Source organism: Silurus aristotelis, assembly GCF_946808225.1.
Source record: "Silurus aristotelis genome assembly, chromosome: 1".
In the NCBI taxonomy this organism is placed as follows: Eukaryota; Metazoa; Chordata; class Actinopteri; order Siluriformes; family Siluridae; genus Silurus; species Silurus aristotelis.
Window position 1 is genome coordinate 25,788,624 of NC_139574.1, and position 20,711 is coordinate 25,809,334.

Genomic DNA, 20,711 nt, shown 5'->3' on the forward strand with positions numbered 1-20,711 from the left:
AAGTGTTTAATGATGGTGATATGTGTTCCTAAGCATCAAGAGTGCTCTGATTCAGTGTATGTTTGTACATCACTTTTGCAGCCTCCTTGTTGTGCAGAAATATAGAAAATAGACATTTTATCTTAGCCAAGTCTTCTGCTTTAAGACCTCCATACAATTATGTCAAAAATAAATGTATGTGTACATTGCTTCCAGGGTCTGCTATAAAAAGCACAGATTTGGCTTCTTTTTTCTGCTGGTAGATCAGTGGTGTCTCTCTCTCTCTCTCTCTCTCTCTCTCTCTCTCTCTCTCTCTCTCTCTCTCTCTCTCTCTCTCTCTATGTTTCTTCCCCCTCTCTACCTCTTCCGTTCTCTCTCTCTCTCTCTCTCTCTCTCTCTCTCTCTCTCTCTCTCTCTCTCTGGTTCTTCCCCCTCTCTACCTCTTCCGTTGTCTCTCTCTCTCTCTCTCTCTCTCTCACTCTCTCTCTATGTTTCTTCCCCCTCTCTACCTCTTCTGTTCTCTCTCTTTCTCTCTCTTTCTCTCTCTCTCTCTCTCTCTCTCTCTCTCTCTCTCTCTCTCTCTCTCTCTCTCTCTCTCTCTTCCTCTCTCAATATACCCCCCTCTAAATACTCTCTCCTCTCTCTCTCTTCTCTCTCTCTCTCTCTCTCTCTCTCTCTCTCTCTCTCTCTCTCTCTCTCTCTCTCTCTCTCTCTCTCTCTCAAAATACCCCCCTCTCTTTAAATACTCTCTCTCTCTCTCTCTCTTTCTCTCTCTCTCTCTCTCTCTCTCTCTCTCTCTCTCTCTCTCTCTCTCTCTCTCTCTCTCTCTCTCTCTCTCTCTCTCTCTTTCATTTCTCGGCATGTGCATGTCACCGTGGGAACGCTTCTGTCGGAATCCACAGAATCTGTTACCATAGAAACTGTGTTCTATAATAGCTACAGTCACTGAGTTAGTATTTATGCAGTCTGGGAATTTTATCACACCCTTACTTTCGTTAAAGGCCACCTCAATACTCATCTAGACCACAAATAATAAATAAATGTTTACCATTTATGTTGGGTGAAGACTTGCACCTCGGCAAAATGTGGCAGAAGTGACAGCAAAACATTGCAACAATGCTGCATTTTCTGCGCATCCCCAAACTCGCATAAACACCTAAACCTCGGAGGAAAGTGACAGGACTGAGTCTATATGACATTGCATTGTGAGCATGTGTGTGATTGGGACTGCAACTGAAATTAAAAAGAAGAAAATATGATTATGCATGTTTGCATTCCCATGTTTACATAAGGAGGAGAGAAGACACGTAAAATCTTTGTCTCATAATGTTTTCAGGATATAAGAATTCAAGGGTTGCACAGATAAAGGAATAAAGAGCCACATGAAGTAAGGTATGAACGAGGGGGTGTTATTTAAATAAATAAATAAATAAATAAATAAATAAATAAATAAGCACCCCAGAAGTAAAAACGCGCAGAGGCGCATCTGCACCACAGGAGGAAGTCCGTCGTGTGAAGTCCGCGGCAGCATTAGATAGACTGTGATGATGATGATGATGATGATGAAGGTGATGATGGTGATGGTGATGATGATGATGATGGTGATGATGATGAGAATGGAGAAGTGTCTCGCCCCCTCCGCATAGGGCTGTGTCCGTGCGGTCGCCGTTCTGCTCGGAAATCACTCGGAGCTCCGCTGCCCACCGGCCGCCCCCGCAGCCGCACAGCACACACCGGGAGAAATGTGGGTAAACGGGGCGCCCTTTTAAAACGCCCAGCGCACAGGAGGATTGTGATCGGTCGCAGCGCACAAGATCGGGCGGATTCGGGAGGAAAAGTCGGCGCGCTGATGGAACTCGTTTAGAGCCAACGCAACGCAACGCAACACAACGCAACGCAGCCGCGGTAAGAACCGCAAAACCGCACACCGTCCACCCGCACAACTGCAGGGAAGAGGGAACAAAAAGTGCCGCTGCGACGCGGATCCTGCTTTATTTGCACGCTTTCCTTCGTAAAGCTTTTAGTGCGCAAAATGACTTAAAGCGATGCTGTTGAAATGAATACCCATTGTGGTACGTATAGTCCTTAAATTCACATTATAATTACGTGATGGTGTCGTTTAATAGTGTTCTGCTTTACAGTTCCTTTATTCTATATGACTTTAAAACACTTTCCACACCAGCCGATGCATGGCTCAAAGAGATATCGAGATCATCTAATTCTTGACCAAATTCCTCTCCTGATTCAATCAGGTGTATATAATCGATTATGAGCGCTTCTCCTACAGGCAGAGGTTCTTATTTTGGAAGTTAGAGAATAGGGATGTTTTTAGAGCCAGGACTTTTCAGCAGAGCAGGATAAGAGTGCTCCTTTATTTTCAGGTGTCCTATATTTAGACCTCCTATTTTATTGCTGTTCATGTGCATCCGGATACCGGGTCCACACTGAGCCTGAATAGCCAGTGCGGCTGAGGAGACAATTCACTGCTAGTGTGGTTCTCTGGATCAGGGCTGTTGCACATGAGATACGAGATGGAATCATGCAAGTGATGGAATGTGGCTAAGTTTACACAAGATCTTTAATCGAAAAACAACAACAAACAGAAAGGCAATACAAATTAAAATAGATTATGCAAATTAGTACATTTAACCTGACAATGTAGGGGATAAGTCTGTATCTGGAATAGACTAGTGTCTGTTTGCGTTGTAAAAATATATCTTCGATCAGGAGAATTTGTTATTTTGTTTGGCTGTTAATAGGAAAGAAGCTTACGTCAGAGAGACAAGCTGACGTAGCAATTATTACGACAGCAGATTTGACAGTTTATGGCTATAAATAGCAGTGGAGCCCTAGTTATTTTTCTGTTTTTTATACATATTTTAAGAAATTATAAAGCGATTTTATCGTCGCGTACAGCTTGAACTTGAACTGTGTTGTTCAGGACCGTGGATAGCGACGCACATGTCAGGGAATTGATGAAAAAAGAATGTCTACTTAGTATATCTTTCTCACAACTCACCACAAAACACCTACTTGACTAATGATAAAATAGACAAAAGTAAAATTGCCCTACAGAACAGTGTTTGGTATAAACTTAAAACATTTGGGTTTGAGATCAAAAGGTACATACGAGACCATATATCGGATTTCAACTTTTTCCCCCCTGGTATCTAAATAAAAATTGATCAAAACAACCTATGTAACGTATTAATATGTAGTGTTCAAATATGTTTAAACACCGTCATTTATATTTCAAAATATTGTAAGAAGTGTCTGATATGTTTTTTGTTTCCCAGGTGTGCCATGTTAGAATGAATTTTAAACAATTAATACCTCTCAATGTCTAATCTTGGTTTGGCCTGAAAAAACTGCATTTGCTGTTTAAAAGAGAAAACTAACATGAAGACTCGAGAGTTGTATATGGAAAAAAAGCAAGTCATTTTGTGGCTTGAAAAAGAGAAAACTAAATTATCAATTATTAATGTGTCATGAAAAAGAAAGAAACCTCTGGTGTATTAACAGCCAGACATCAAACATTTTGGATAAGAAAAAAAAAAGCACTTAATGGCAGCTTTGTGAGTGCTATGAAGAAAAAGCTAAAAAAAAAAAAACAAACAAACATAGTGTGACATCACTAAAAACCTCTACAGGTTAGGGATAAAGGTATCACAATCCACTTTGAGATATATATATCAGAAATATAAAGGCCTTTCTACAAATGGCAAACCACTGATCAGCAGGAAAAACCACTACAAAAGTGAAGGAAAGTCCAACATGCAAACAAAGAAAGGAATCTGTTAATGTTTCAAAAACTACCACTTCATGGGTCAAATAAATGGAGGTGGTGTCATAGTTTGGATTAGCATTATTGGTTCTGGAAGTCACCAATCTTCATTAACAATGTAATTCACTTTGAAAGAAACAGAAGATTAAAAATATTCTGCATAAATACTCTGTTGTCAGTTTACAAAGAAATATATATAAGTATAATACAGTTCGGGGGAACTTAATCATGCAGCAAAGAATTGAAAAAAAACAACATACTATCAGCAAAACAAAACCTACACCCTGGGAAAAGAAATGCAATTTTGTAGTTATTTGTCTGCCAGCTACCTACCAGTTATTGCAAGCAAAATGAAACATACAACCAAATAATGTGTTACTTTAATGCTTAATTATCTATTCCTATACTTTTGCTTAATTAAAAATGTTGTATTCTGCTTAGTTTTTCATTTTTATGCAAATATTAGGAAATAAAAACTACAATTCATATTTTTTTTATTTCATCTAAATCTTTTTTTTTTATAGATCTTAAACCCAAATGTCTCAAATTCAATAAGGGCATTTATTGATTTGTTTATTAGGTGGTTGACCAACCCAAAAAATGTGCATTCAGAGCAGCCCTGTCTCTTAAAGCCTGTCTCTGGGTATAGCAGAGATCACACCTCACACTTTTACTGAAGTGTTTCAAGTGACTAGGTTGTTTGACCTAGAAAATCTATTTATAGACACTACAGTATTTTGTCAGTATTATGGTTTAGGGCATAGTTTTCTGGTGTGGCTTACTGCAAATTCAAGGAAAAATGTAAGGAACTATTAGGCACAAGATGTATAAATTACTATCAATAATTACGTTGCTGCAATATGGTATATGCTATTCATAGAGCTGGTGTGAAATGATATTTCATTGTGAATTTGCAGAATTGCAGAATAAATTGCAGAAATCCTAAAATGACCACAATCCACTGATTATAACAAAAGGTGAATACATTCTATTGGCAAAAAAATATTAACTGCATTTAATAGTTTTCAGCAGGTCAAGATTCAGCAGATTCAGCAAATGTTTTGGACAGGAAAACCTAAAACATGCTCTAGTAAAACCATAATTTAAGTCAGAGTAAAAGAAAAATGAAAAAAAAAAAAGATACTTGATTTTAAAGGGTGCTCTCATAATACAAAACATTAATTACAAATATACAAATAACATTATACACAATAAAGATGAAAGTTTCCCTTATGATTACATAGTTCACATAATTTCAAGATGCAACTGATTGCATTACTGCAAGCTAATTCTTTAAGACATGCTTTGAGGAATAGGAAAACATGTGTGTATATCCATGATTATGGTCTTTTTTCCATATAGCCCTAATTTTTTTTTTGCCGGTGGCAACATAACATGAGATCCACAGCCGCTACATGCTTAACCTCAATGCATGAGAATGCTGCACTGTTCAGCACAACGATCAGCATCAGCACCTGTGCTCCCTTTTAACACAGCTCTATGACTGATGAAAGGATTCATCAGATATGACTGGGTCAGAATGCCAGAAGGCACCAGACCAGGTTGGATACACCTACACCAGTCCCATTAGCCCCTCATGCCCTTTTATATTGTTGTAGAATAGAACAGTAGAAGCAGCTGAAGCAGTGGGAGCACATGGAAGAGCTCTAGTAATGGACACTGCTCTTAGGGCTGGACCATGGTGCCTTTGAAGAGCAATGCATATGCATAGAGCAGCAAGATTTAATGAGCTGAATAGCGGGCAGGAGATGGCCTCTGTACTCCGTGGTAATTTCTAACAATACATCCACCCACACAAACACACCATCACCACCCCAACCCCCAGCCGTAACTGCAGCGGGGAGAGTCTTCATTGGACTGAGAGTCACATGCACTCAGTGGAAAGCATTGCTGAGTGGATAGGGTGTTATAAGTGTGTTGGTGAAAAGACGTACAAATCAATTCCATTCTCTGTTGTTGGGAGACCCAGGAGAATTAGAGAGGACTCTGGAGCCTTGCCAGGATGTTCAGCTTGTCATTTACATCTCCCAGTGCAATAGTGAGGATTTCAATTAAAATAAGAAATCCCTCTGCAGGAAAACTGCACTTCAACTGGTATGAAATGACTAGCTGTGTATGTTCCTGATTGATGTCAAACATCTCACTGCCTCCCACTGAAATAAATGTATATACACACACACACACACACACACACACACACACACACACACACACACACACACACACACACACACACACACACACAGGTCAGACAGGGACCGATGGAGTCTGAAGAACTGACTGTAAAACAGGAATAATGAAAGTGAGACACTGAGAGAGGTGGAGACTGCGTGAGATGACAGTACAGAGTGTCGCCTGACTGCAGTTTGATTCATTTTGTTCGAACAAGCCCACACAGACAAGCATCAGAAAAATAAGATGGATTCGTTCACCCTTATCTTGTAACATAACTGTGATACTACAGTGTGTGAGTTTTACCAAAGTGAAGCGGTAGAAGGTCTACTGGACAAAGTTATTGCTGCTAAGAGCATGTCTTCCTGATTGCAGCCTCTCTGTCATCATTGAGACAAGCTCAGAGAGAGAAATAACTCAGCACCACAGTAAATAAAAGACAACAGCAGGTATAAATAGAATAACAGAGATTGCTGGATGAAATTGAATTTGTACAGCGTGGAAGGTTCTCTAAAAGAGCTCTTGATTCACAGTCCTGATTTAAGTAAAATTTTTTTAGATGACTCACGCAAGTGTCTGCAACCAGATAGAGACTCTCTAATCTCCGTTTCTAAGAAGGAAGGGAGTCTGCTGTTTTAGTTCATTTTGTGCATTAAAGATGCACGGTTGTTTCTCCTGCTCTCTGGCTTGCTCTCTCGTTCACACACTCAGTCACTCACTTATTTTCTTGCTTGCGACAGCTTGCGTAAAAAGGTGCTTATTTGCTCATTAAGCATGCTAGGGTTGAGACTGGTGTGGAATCACAAGGAATGGACACCAAGTGCAGCACAGTGTGCAAAGCACGGGTCTTGTGCTGCATCTGCTGAATTAGTATGAGCATGTGAGAAAACAAGCTGTCGATATAGTTATAGCGCAGCAGCTAGTACACATGGGCACACACATACTCGATCTTCTTTTATTTTCCAAACGATGGCTGCCATGTTAAGGTAGCAGAGAAATGGAAGCTCTAGATAAACACTGTTGGATAACAAATAGAATATATATTCTATATACAGTATAGAATATGGAGTCATTTTAACATAGAATGCTAAAAGTTAACTACATAGTTCAAATTCATTTTGAAAAATGCATACTGTATAAGCCAAGAAAAAAAAAGTTATTTCTCTATGCAGTCTGCGTTCAGGGCTGCAGTGGACAGGCGTCAGATCAATAGATCCCTTTATCCACTCCCTCTGCCAGTGCCAGGAGTAGAACTATATATCTGTACCAGCACACAGTGACAAGGCACAGTGAAATGACATACAGACCCACCAATTTTCCACTTCCTCTCTCCCATGCCTGTCATCTCTACCAAGCCGCTATCCCATTAATTGATTTCTCTGTGACAGGAGGTTGTACTTTCTCCACATGTTGTCTGTATAAATCTACCAGGCTTACTTTGGTCACATTGAATTTTAAATCAGCCTGAATATATCCAAGCCACTGGAACACCCTGTATCTATCTCTCTCTCTTACATGCAGTCCCTCTCAGTCTGTTTACCCCCGTGCACGCTCGCCCCCCCCTCACTTTCCACCCTGCAGTGCTGTTGTAGTAATGCCCTTCTAATTACCACATCAAACTTGTCTGTGTGCAATAAGCATCCCGCTCTGCTTTCTTTTACGCAAACGCAGAGTGATGCGAGACCCTCAGAGCTGCGCACAATTTGTGAATGCTGCCTTTATTGCTTTGATCATCATAATCAGCGCTTTGACTCACCCCACAGCCACAGACAGCTGTTGGTTCATTGTCAGCTAATGCAGTGTATTAATGTAGCCACAGTAGAGGGGATATGGATAATGAGTATATAACCACAATCGCTACAAATATGTCTCCCAGCAGACTCTGCAGGTGGGAAATGACTGCTTTTGTCTCTGTTTAAACACCTATTTTACAATGCATTCTTTTGAATTACAAATTCAATATGAAATCTGATATTGCCTACATTATAAATTGTCTATTGAAAAATATTTTTGTTGTATAGGAAATGTCAAAATCTAGATATTTTCTGTAATAAGATACATGACAATCAGGAAAAGGCATATGATGCAAAACCTAAATCATTTTTATTATATTCTTGTTATCTATTTGAGTCATGTATTGAGCATTACAATTCCAGGACATAAATTAATGCATCTGACAGAGCACATGACACTGCAACATGAATATGAACTTGAATGAATGTTTGCAAAAATCTGCTTAAAAGTGTTGGAAATAAATCCTGTAAGCAGACTTTAAAGTTGTCTTAAAGGCTGTATTTTATTTAAGTTTTTTTGTAAGGGTGATTTCTTATTCAAGCATGGGGCCGGAGATATTTAACCATGCATGATTACCTTTTCCAGTAAATGAATTACAGTTTAATAAGTGCCATTTATGCTATATAGTAATTCACAGTTCTTGAAAAGCATAGAATGAAGTCACATTGTTGCAGGCATCAGAAAGGAGAAGTACTTTTAATCTCCAAGGTTAATACTTAGGCCAGGTTTAAATTCTGTTAAAAAATAATTTCTTGTCATTTCATGCTGTTTGTGGTGATTTAAGGAAAAAGGGTGTCTAAATGATGAGGTCTGTGATTTTTCCTCAGGTATTTTTCCACTGCAAGAATTGTAGTGTGGAGGATTCACTGCACTGAAACAATGTAAGCAGTGGTAATAATAGAGAACTATAGTCCTCTTTTTTATCACACTCTGCAGTGTGCAAATCTGTTATTTTATAAATCAGTTTATAAGGACTAAAAATCACATTATTCTCTCCTACAGTGAAATGCTACAAGCAATTCAGAAAGCACAGTGCACAAATAAACTGTCCTTATAAGACCTTGTGCATTTGTTCATATTACAGGTTGTTCAGGATTATGCTGAAGATGTGCTGGCTGTGTTAACAGGAAAGGAAGACACTGTGGCACCATGGGTGATGGAGGAGCTCTGCGGACAGAGGGAAATGCCCTGCTGAAAGCTGTGTTCCAGGGCAAACTTCGTCTTGCCCGTTTGCTACTGGAGGGAGGTGCATACATCAATGAAGGCAATGAGCGAGGGGAAACACCCATCATGGCTGCCTGCATGGCTGGATATGATGACCCACAGACACGCCAGAAAATGGTGCGCTATCTTCTTGAGAAAGGTGCTGACCTGAATATCCCTGATAAATCAGGCCGGACTGCTTTGATGCACGCATGCTCTGAGCGTGCCGGCAAAGATGTTGTGTCGCTGCTCCTGGAGAATGGAGCAGACCCAAGTCTCAAAGACTACTCTGGGTCCTCAGCTTTAATGCATGCTATCAACAGAGGTGATCGAGAAACCTTGCAGATACTTTTAGATGCCTGTAAGGCCAAAGGAAAAGAGGTGATCATTATAACCACAGATACCTCACCATCGGGCACTAAGAAGACAAAGCAGTACCTGAATTCTCCACCTTCACCCGGTGTGGTCGACAAACTCTCACCAGCCTGCATGTCTCCATCAGAGGTGGAGATCCGAACCTCAAACTCACCTGCTGGAGAAGAAGAAGAAGGCATCTTTAGCTTTGCTCTTACTTCTGCCCTCCCATTGCCCACCAACAGGCCGCCAGGTGAAAGGAGACCACCACCACGCAAGCTTCTCAAAAGACTAAACTCAGAGCCCTGGGGTCTAGTGGCACCAAGTGTACTGGCTGAGAGAGGTGAAATGTTAGAAAACAGCCTAGCAGAGGAAGACAAGGTGGTGTCAGAGATGAATGGCATGTCAATCTCTGGCCCAGGCAGACCACTGCTCTCACGCAGACACAGCATTGAAACTCATGACCCCTGCTCACCAAAGCTGATTGATCGCTCCTGCTCTGAAGATTGTTCGGCCCTCTGTGGTTCCTCTTGGGCTGATAAGGTGCAGCAGCATCAGTCACTGTACCGGAGAAATACAGCTCCGGAGTCGCAAGAGAATGCCGTTCATAATCGTACTCTGGCTCACCCCAAACTTACACGCATGGAGCATTATGAGTCAGATACACACCTGTGTCCTGAATCCATTCCTGGATCTCCAGATTCTGGTCGTGTGTCTGTGGAGCGCCGCAAGTACAATGCTTCACCATTATCATTAGTTGCCAGTTCCTCACGGGAGTCCCTGGAGAGCATCCCGAACTCAGTATCCCCCATCACTATGAGGAGGAGACCCCCAGGCTTGTTAGAACGCAGAGGCTCTGGCACACTCTTGCTAGACCATATTTCACACACTCGACCTGGATTTCTTCCCCCACTCAATGTCAACCCCCAGCGACCCATCCCGGACATCCGGACCAATGGCAAGCCCTCTTCACCTGTGCACTCTGTAAACAAGATACTGCTGCCTGTAGCACCCACATCACCAAAGCGTGTTCTGGATTTCAAGATGAAGAAGAAATTGATGAGAAGGCACTCCATGCAGACAGAACAAATGAAGCAGCTCTCCACTTTTCAGGAGCTAATAGCAGAGAAGGTCATGGAGGTGAATGGAGACTAAACGATATGAGAGAATGTATCTATCTTTTTCTCTTTCGCTATCTTTGTCACTCACTTACTCACTCACTTACTCACTCACCACTCACTCATACACACATGCAGAAATACGCTTGCAACTGAATATTAAAACCATGACTAGTTTAAAATTCATGAACCATATTTTTAAAGACTGATTATATTGACAGTAAATGATAGTGAATAGTCACTAAATATGACAGCTGGTGGTTACTGGCTTACTGATTACTGGCCATGTTAGCACATTTAGCCAAGCTGTTCCTTAATCATTTTATTTCTTTTTGATTTCTTATATTTACTGTCATTTTTGACAAAAAAGGTCCTATGATTTAAAACGTTTACATTTACATAAAAAATTGTTTAAGAAATGTCAACAAGGATCAAGTTGCTGGTAAAATGATGCGCTGTCCTTTTAAAAGCATATCAAAGGGAAAGATAAAAACTATCATGTAAACCAGGGTAAGTGTAAACCATATGGCAGCATTTTCTTTGCTTCCCTAAAATCATTACGATTACTGAAAACCCTTCAGTTTACTGCACACAAATCTCTATTATTTAAGATGCCTTTTTACTAAAGACTGATCAATTTAATAAGGTTGAATTGGTTGTAGCATTAAGAACAAGAATCAAAACCTTTTTTTCATTGCTGAAAATGAAAACAAAAATTTACACCTATGGTGAAATGGTGTGCAATGGGCACTATATGTATGATCTCAAATTTTATTTAAGTGCAATTCTGAATCAAGAATCCCAAAGAGGTTGTTTAATACCCTTTCACACTCACATTTACTAAAATGGGGGAAGATATAAAAAATCTCAAGATGAAGTACACGGATGTTGTGTCATGTGTGCACAAGAGGCAGAGCGCACATGTAGATATTGTACAGATTTTACAGGCAGTTAAAATTATCATTAGTATTTTAAGTATTTCTGTGTGCAATATTTTGTGCTGCAAGATCTCTGGTTTTATATTATTGTGGTGAACATTCGATAATCAGTTCCATTTGCAGCACGAAGAGAAATTTGCACTTCTGCAGAAAAAAAAAAAATGTAGTGTGGAACCATGGACACAACAAACTATGTTAACCCTCACAAAAAATGTATACACACATTTGAAATGAAATTATTTTCAGTGTAGTATTTGTCAGTGTAGAGAGAGAAATATCTATATATAAAAATAAATAAATAAATAAAAATATTACAAATAAACAAGAATTAGTTAAACAAAGCTTAAAAAAGTGTTTAATAGTCTTGCTTTTGTTTTGTTGATGCTATATTTAAGTGATTTTATTTAAAATAATATTCATTTATTTATGTGGATTCAACTACATGTACTTTAAAATGAGAACAACAAAGTAGAGTAATATTTTTCTATACCTCTGTGATAGCCCATTTTTCATCTATTGTCCATCTTTTAAATCAAAATAATATTATTGCTATAGTTCTTTGGGTGGAAAAATCATCTTTACTTTCAGTGTTTTTTTTCCCCACAAGCAAACATTTTTTGGACATTTCTGAATAAAAAAAAAAAACAAGCATTATTGGTTGTTATTTGATTATGGATTTATATATTTTTTTTTAATAAAAACCATTTGAAACCACCTTTATATCAGGTAACAATATATTTTAAATAGCAAGTAATCTGGTTGCTAACTTATTATCCTTGTGTGTTGTCTCATCGTCATTCCAAAATCTCTCTATGCTCGAGAGAGCTGTGAGTAGTTGCACTGAGTTTTCCCTGTTTCTGAATATCATTGTGGAAGTTCACAAAATTCTCTGTTGTACAAAACTCCCTGTGACCTTGTTGAACTTGTGCTCAGGTATGTCTAATCAGACCTAAAAAAAACAAAACAACAACAAATAAATAAAAACAAAAATGACAAGGGTCTTAAGTTGTGTTAGGCTGTGTACACAAAGGACATTTCATGACGTGCTGCTAAGTCTTGTTGGTTAACAGGAAAATAACAACTGCATATCCGAGTGTTTTAATTCACATTGTGTTAAAGGGATAGCAGTTACACTATCAACATCTACTTCAATGGATTTACTATTTATTGTAATTTTGTATGTTTGATGTGGTACACTGATTAAAACTTTACTGAACTGAATCATTACTTGCTAAAAACGTAGATGACTCTTGTGTTAGCAGTAAGCCTTAGGGACGACAGGCATTAGGCTAGTGTCCGCGTAACAGTCTGCACAACACCACGATGGGAACTAGTCTCATATTCATGTGAGACATTTATGGTGCTTTGAATAAAGGCATGACTAAACCAAAAAACCTGCATCTCGTGAAGTTATTTATCTCCATTTTATCTTAGTGATACCATTATAATATGCTATCAAGACAGACTGAGAGTGAATATGAAATTGAGTAAGACCTATAATTATTATGTACAAACAGTCATATCAATAGAGCTGAACAACCTTTACAGTTTACCCAAAAAGAAATGGTAAAATATGCAAATACAAATGTTATTACAGGGCCTGAGCTCACTAATGTTATGTGGCTGAGTGGACAAACTCCCAAAGCGTTGCCCCAAAATCTAGCAAAACTCCTACCATGAAGTGTGGATGTTTCCTGTAGCAAAGTCTAAATCTGGAAATGCCATGTTTAACAAACAAATATGAGTGGGATTGTCAGTTGTCCAAAGAAGTATAGTCATATCATGTATGTTGCAAATAAATATGCACATAAAGCTTAGTAATGCACTGTAGATCAGTGACATAGCTAAATTATCTTGCTACATATTTTCCCATCATCTGTCATATCTAAAATATATACAGGCACCTCTAAGGTTTTGGAACAGCATGGGCAATTCTTTTGTTTTCGTTATGCACTGAAGGCATTTAGACATGAGCTTGAAGGATGAACATGAGATCAAAAATGTAGCATTTATTTTCTGATATTTTGTGTCTAGATGTGTTAACTCAAAATGTGGCAGAATTCTTGGTTTCAGACCAGTCACTATTTGGTGAGCAAAAGTAAGGCAGCTGGTAGATATATTGTACATGAAAATTAAACAACATTTTATATAATGCAGCTGCTTTTTTTGCTGTAGTTTGTTTTGGGGGTTTCTCTCTTTAGTCTTCAGCGTTCTTTTGACTTACTATCTTGCCCCTTCCAATTAGGTGGGATGCATTTCTATGTAAATTGGCAGGATGGATATTTTGGGAGACTTATGAATTAATTATGTTTCTACCTTCATTACAACATTAATAAAGATTAGTGTCAGAGTCTGTTCCAGAATCTGCCATACAAGCTCAACCTATGACAAATACCTCTACGACCTGCTCAATCAATGTGCTTTAATGTTTCAGATCATGAGCAGATCCTTTCTTTCTCCAAACTTTGGCCTTGCCATCACTTTGGAAGGAAAAATATTGATTGCAGAACTTAAGAGGTTCTATGTTTCTTTGCAAATTCCAACTTGGCCTTCTGATTCTTTTTGTTGCTGAATAGTTATTGGCTTGTGGTAGGGTATTTATATTTCTGATCTCAAAGTTCTCTTCAAATTGTCGATATAACTTCATACCTGCCCAGTGGAGGTGTTTAGTGGTGTCACTGCTTGTTTTTGAGTTATTTTCCAAGCTCTCACAATATTTTCTTTTGCACACATGTCCCATGTTATTATGTTGTTAGTACACCAGTGGTTTCTTTCTTTTTCAGGACTGTGTTGGCAATGTGAAATGGCTCTGATCAAATTTCTCTCTGTTTCAAATTGGCTTGTGTTTCACACATAAATTGCTCTCTAGTAATCATGTTGATACATTTTTTGTTTAACAGAAAATCCAGACGTCCCAGTCAAAACCCAGGGTTCAGAGCAAGAAAATTAAAACCCACTAAGGTAGAGTGACATACAGGTGTTCCCACTCATCTGTGAAACAGCTGCAATACCAACAGTTAGTTAATTACACATTGCTCCCTTTTCCATGTTTAACCCAGCATAAGATCCAGGAATCAGCAAGTGGAACTGAGAACATTTTTCCACTTCATAAATGCTTCAAAATAAATGTGCACATGGGACAAAAGGTAAAAAGTATGATTGTTGTCTTAAGTGCTTAATCTGGTTACTTAGGACAGAACCATTACAAAAGAGTAAATTTTCTGTCTCTGTAATCTTACATCCTTTAGATTAAAGCAAGCCATCTTCGAAGAAATTCATTTTTGAAATCAACACGAAATGGAATCTTGTAGATATTGTCATTTATCTTACATGATACACTTGTAACATGTACAGCATGTAAACCCATCGATCAAAGCTGGGGGTGGGCTCCTATATTTTCCCAACTATTGTGTCTATTTACTAGGATGTGTTGACAATGCAAATAGCAGAGGCTGCTGGTGACACTTGAATCGTGTCACTGGTCCTCTCACTGGATAAAGATCTATGTCTAGACTAACGCTGCCCAAGAACTAAATAGAGACACTCCTACTGATCTCTTACTTGTTCTTACTTATGACACATGCAGGCTTGTACTGGAATAGTCAGCCCAATCTACATTCCTCAACCCCTCTGTGAAAGATGTATGGCAGCTGTCTGCCAATCTGGTTTATGTTTGGTGCCAAGTATGGTTTGTATCTTCCCTGATTTTTCCAAGAGAAAAGCCTTTCCAGCAGTTACCACTAGTCTTTCTACACACCATGCATCCCAGCACAATGGAGGGAGTCACATTAGGGGACACAAAACCTTTCTGCTCTAAGAGCCTAATCTTCCCTTTATGGTATAATGTCATGGTCGATCATGGGGTTTCAGCCCATAGTCCTTTCACCTAAATTTTTTTAACCAATTGATTGACCTGCCAGCTTTTCACATGGGTGAACCTGCTTAACCAGCTTTCTTGCTATGATCAAAATTGTTATATATCAAATATCACACACTACTATTGTTACTTCATGACTTTTTAAGAAAAACTTCTCTAGGTTATATTTAAACAACAGAAACAGAGGTAATGCCTATTAGAATGGGTAAACCTTTTCCAATATGTAAAATGGGAATGGTATGATTTTTATGGCATTCTTGTGGGGACATTTTGATGTTGATAAAATTAATGTTAAAAAATCTGGTGCAAAATGTAATGACTACTTTGGGGAAAAAAAACTTCTAAATCTAGCCAAAGAAGAGATGTGTAGAGAGAGCGAGAGAGAGAGAGAGAGAGAGAGAGAGAGAGAGAGAGAGAGAGAGAGAGAGAGAGAGAGAGAGAGAGAGAGAGAGAAGTATGTACACATGCACTAATAGTTTTTTGTGTAACGGGGCAACATAGCTGTGAGACCAGTCATCATTGGGTGTACTAGATTGAAAATAACTTCAGTGACTCTAGCTCCTTTTTAATAATACATTTGAGATCAGTACTTCTTGTTTATTTACTTTTTATCGATCCTTCTTTCAAAGTGGAGAGCTAAGAAGTGAGAAAGGGAAGAAAATACCATTGATGGTGAAAACGCATTTACAGAAATTAGATAACTGCCTTTTGTTACACAAGTCCCTGAGATTCATTTGGTGCTCTTCTGTACCCTCTGCTGGACTCACTGTGTATTGCACATACTGTGAAAAAAAAACAACCAATAATTAGCTTACTCAGCTCAATAATCTATTTGAAAAGTAACACAGTAAATTTAAATGAAATCTAATTTAGTACCACACCAAAGTAAAATATTATATCAAGGAGACTAAACTCAGTGCATAATATTAATGAGAGCTTATCAACGTTATTTGCATAGATAATAGTTCTAGCTTTCTGAAGAAGATACAATATTAACATTCTAAAAGAAAAGAAAAAGGGGAAAAAAAGGTGGGTAAATTGTTTTAAATGTTCTACATAAAACATTACGTGAAAAAGACTTAATAGTGCTAGCCAGACCTTTCTGTTTTATCCAAGTGCAACAAGGCCAGTGTTATTCCAACTATAGAAACATCTGTACTTAAAAAAGCCATGAAAATAAATAATTTAGTTAAATAATTAAAAAGATCCTTATATGGTTGGATCCTTATATGACTACAGTACGATTTGTGACATACTAATTAGTAATCTCAAATTCGTATGTGGCCTTCCACACTAAACACCGTAGGAAAACTCAATAATAAATATTATATCTCTGACAAGGAGTTGTGATTTCCAACCGTGTAACAAAATGGAGGAATAGAATGGACTAAAGAAGAAAAGAGAAAAAACAAATGTCTGCTCATTAGAGGTGCTGCAACAATGGAGAAAGTGTAGATGATAACAAGGGCTCTGAGCAGACAGGGGGCCTCTAGGGAAAGAAAAGCATCTAGGAGAAGGAAGATCTCACCAGTACATTAAAACATTCAGAATTCCCCAAATTCCTTCTGGCAGCCTTGATGCCAAAACAGAAACATTGAAAGTAAAAAAAAAAAATAGATAAAAAAAAAAAAAATACACTGTAAAATAATTTCTTAATTTTTTTTATTGTAAGCTTATTTACTGAAATTATATGGAGCAACATTTGGCCTGCAAGAAAACATTTTTTTTTTTTTCTTCCTTCTGTTCAGTTTCCACATTCGGCTTAGCATTCAATAGCAAATACAGCATGTTGCGCTTATACCAACAAATAACAGCAAAGAAAGAGAAGAGCAAAAGCAGCCCTGGGATCATAAATGGCCATTTTCAGAGGACCGACATTAAAGAAGTGATTGCCAAAGGCAACAACATTTCACTGAGTTGTCTGAGCTTTCTCAAATCTAGCACTAATGTACAAAGTGTTGTGTGTTAATTTCTAACTTTAACACAGACAATTAAGTGAAATACTGTGGCCAAGTAAGTCTCCTAATAGTAGGTTTTAGACGGATGAAGCACAGAGCACAACTGATACAGAGGGGACAAAAACATATTTAAGAATGAACTGAAAGAAAATTGTAATTTCATACATTTTGTGTAGCACTACACAGGGAACACATGACAAAATGACACTCACAATATCAATGGCTTTTGTTTTTGTCCTATACAATATACAAATGCATTGTTTCATGTTTTCAGCCTCCAAAAGCTAAAGGCATATTTACAATACATTATTAAGAATACATCTCCTCATGCAAATAATTATTTGTAATACTTGTTATAAGCTTAATATTCATAAAACCTTGACCAGCTTTCAAGTAAAGTAAGAGAAAGGAAGCAAATGAAACAAGGAGGGAAAATGGCTTAAATTTCTAAAAGAATTTTTACAGGTATTTCATAAGAAATTCTTTTTTAAAAATCAGCTTTACAGATATGAAGATTTTTTTTTTAAACAACAGACACACATTGGGGCACATGGTATAATGAAATAAAAAAAGGGAACATACTATACTGTACATATTTTACAAAAGATGAATAAACAAAGATACATGTTTAATAGAGAAATGCGGAACAGATATTATCCATTGTGGTGCAGGACCTTTCATTTTCAGTCACTTCATTACAAAAAAAAAGAAAAAAAAAAAGAAAAAAGAAAGGAAAAAACACTTTTTGCCCAATATTGCACTGTTCACTTAAAGGGGCAGTGTATGAGAAGTTCTTCAGCTCAGTATGATGAACAGAAGAAAATCCGACAAACAGCACCTTTAAACTTCAATACTTCGCACTATAAGTACCTTATATGTTTAAAGTCAAAAGTGGACTGTCATAAAAGACATTCTGATCATTTCCCATTTGATGAGAAAAAAAAAAAAAAAAAGACTAATTCAGGTAGAGCACCAAAAAATAAATGATACACCACCACGTGATCTTTTGCAAAGCACAAGCATGTATGGGATTCGAAAAGCGGTTAGTAAATGTGACTTCACAGGGCTGAATGCTAATGTGATATAGCTCACCCACAGGCTTGTCTTAGTTGGGGAAAGAACCAAACAACAAAAAACCTAAAAAGCCACTGAAGGATGTTTGCACAGAAAAACCTCACAGAAAAGGTATTTAGGAAATGGGGAGTAATGGGGAGTAGGTATTGCAATCAGTTAAATGCAGCCAAAATCAAAGCTCTCCACATAGTCATATAATTCTTCATTTAAATCCGATCTTCTTAAAAACACAGTTGCTTTCAGACGAAGAAAAAAAAAACCTGTCCATTTTAACTCAATTCCTTCATCCAACCGAGAGCTTCTCTCTCTCGCTCTATGGTGCCACTACCCTCGACAAATTAGAGATTTTAACAGCAAAATGAAAAACACATTCTCACCGGAAAGTGCATTAATGTACAAAACGTCCACACATATTCTGAGTGATGAAGACTGTAGGGGTTAAGCATTGTTGAGAAGGAATTGCATACTTGCAGAAAGTGACTGCAGTTTATTGGTGAATTCACCACATACAGTCACTGATTGTGTTACACAGAAAGAGTAGCTGGTAAGCAGACTGACAGGCACTGCATGCAACAAGGACGAGGAGACGTGGCAGGATATGTGAATGTGTGTGTGCTCGTCTGAGAAAAAGAGGGAGACAGAAAGAGAGAGATGGAGCATATGTAAGTGAGCTTGTCATGAGTTGGTTTTTTGTGTGCATGTATTGGGGTTAGGGGGTTAAGTGTGAGAGTGAAGGCCTATTTCTGTCCAGTAATGGACTGGGATATGGAGCGTGGAGGAATCATGTCCAGCAGGTACTCTCGCTGTCTGTCTGCTAAACTAGACGATTTATGACCTCCAACATTACCAGAGCTCAGGTAAGCAATGTTGACTCCTGCAGAAAGAAATTGACAGTGAGGAGGGGGGTAAAAAGCTTATGATATCAGATCAATAAATGATCATAGATAATATAGTATCTATTTTATGATATAAATTGACAAAATTGGGATCGCAAAACAAAAATATTTAAAGGGTTGAATCAAATGCTGGGTCATGGGTTTTTAAACATATTGCATATCTCATGTTATTCTAATGCATCAGCTACAAGAACCACAATATTTCATTCTAAAATAAACAGGGCCACAACTATTTATTATCTAATTATTAAAACCCAAGCTGCTGATGCATTATATTGCAAGTAATCATAAGCAACAAGTTTTGAAAGTATATTTCGAACGGCACCTCAAACAAGCACATCATTTAGATTCTGCAGCTTTAATCTTAAATAAAAACATACAATATTTTAAAGATTTATTTCTATTCAATTCTGCACACTCAAAAGCATGCTACTTATTAATGTAGTCTATTTAGTATCATATCGTTTTTTTCCCCAAAAATTTGAAGCCTATTTTGTGCTTTCCAGTATAACATTTAGTAACATCCCCATTACATGGCATGGGATCTAGAAGGGATCTAAGTAAACTACCGTTCAACGCGTATGTAAACCGTGTGCCAAGGCTACTTACCAGGAATGCCATACAACTGATGTCGGCTATCATGCTGTGACCGGCTGCTGGAGGTAGAGCAGTGTTTGCTGGACATGCCCATTATAGTGCCAGGTAAAGCGAGCTGAGACGCTTGTGCGAAGTTGGATAGAACACCTCGTGCTGACCCAGAGCCTGCAGCTGACACACTGCGCTGCACCGACACCTGGGACTGAGCAACTTGTGCAGAGGATGCCTGCAAGTCAAAAGGCGCACACACCTGGGTCGGCATACTGGTGTAGAAATGCGTTATAATTTTTTTGTTACTTGAATTACACCCATAATGGAAAATGTTTAGTAAGAAATTCTTTATTTTGGGTTCCACAGGGTATATTTTCAGGTGAACTTTTGCACACACAGTCTTTGGTACACTTTCACTGTTCTTATTCTGATTGGCCATTTGAAGTACAGTAAAACCCTACAGTAAAGTACAATAAAACACTGGTGTACGAGCAACCTATAGTACGATCAAAAGGAGATACGAGCGACCTTGCTCGCAAAATTGTACCCTATTTCACGAGCAAATTTCGAAGGCACGAGCAAACCCACGCTGCCGGTTCCCTGCTTTCGGCCGAGGGTAGCATCAGTCGCTTAGTTGATGACTTATCACTCGGTCGCTCTCGTTGTTCGGTGCAGCAAAAACATAACTTTTTTTTTTAGTGTTATATTTTTATTTCACTAGAAATCTTGAAAAATTTCTCCCAAGAAAATCAGTGATGGTGCTGTGAAAACGAAAGTAAACAGAATTACCATGGAAACCGAGGAGGTTACGAGCGTGGTGTGTCTCACACTCGCAATCAACCACCATCACATGAGTGTTAAATTATGTTTACATTACAGTAATTTGCGGTGTATTTGTTTGTTAAAATAGGCTAAAAATACGTTTTTAAGTGCAGAAATAAGCGATCAAATGAGG

The 20,711-nt window shown here is 38.2% G+C and overlaps 2 protein-coding genes across 11 annotated transcripts in view; one reads left to right on the top strand and one right to left on the bottom strand.

The window, feature by feature from the left end:
- Positions 1-1,471: 1,471 nt before the first annotated feature.
- ankrd34a (ankyrin repeat domain 34A) lies at positions 1,472-12,750 on the top strand. 4 transcript variants are annotated; one of them, XM_083548137.1, is made up of 3 exons: positions 1,472-2,051; positions 8,578-8,631; positions 8,835-12,750. In XM_083548137.1, the coding sequence occupies exon 3, from the start codon at positions 8,900-8,902 to the stop codon at positions 10,460-10,462; it is 1,563 nt and encodes a 520-aa protein (XP_083404263.1). In that variant the 5' UTR covers positions 1,472-2,051; positions 8,578-8,631; positions 8,835-8,899; the 3' UTR covers positions 10,463-12,750. The 4 variants fall into 4 exon arrangements, with proteins under 4 accessions (XP_083404263.1, XP_083404264.1, XP_083404261.1 ...); XM_083548138.1 differs by having other exon boundaries at positions 1,472-1,884; XM_083548135.1 differs by lacking the exon at positions 8,578-8,631.
- Positions 12,751-16,896: 4,146 nt separating this feature from the next.
- The window catches only part of LOC310734573 (transcriptional repressor p66-beta-like), a 22,635-nt gene continuing 18,820 nt past the window's right edge, over positions 16,897-20,711 (bottom strand). For all 7 annotated transcript variants that reach the window (XM_083556718.1, XM_083556720.1, XM_083556715.1 and 4 more), the window contains 2 exons: positions 19,778-19,991; positions 16,897-19,146 (listed from right to left, as the gene is read on the bottom strand). In XM_083556718.1, the coding sequence (XP_083412844.1) occupies positions 19,010-19,146; positions 19,778-19,991 (351 nt within the window). In that variant the 3' untranslated portion in view covers positions 16,897-19,009. The remainder of the gene's footprint in view (positions 19,147-19,777; positions 19,992-20,711) is intronic.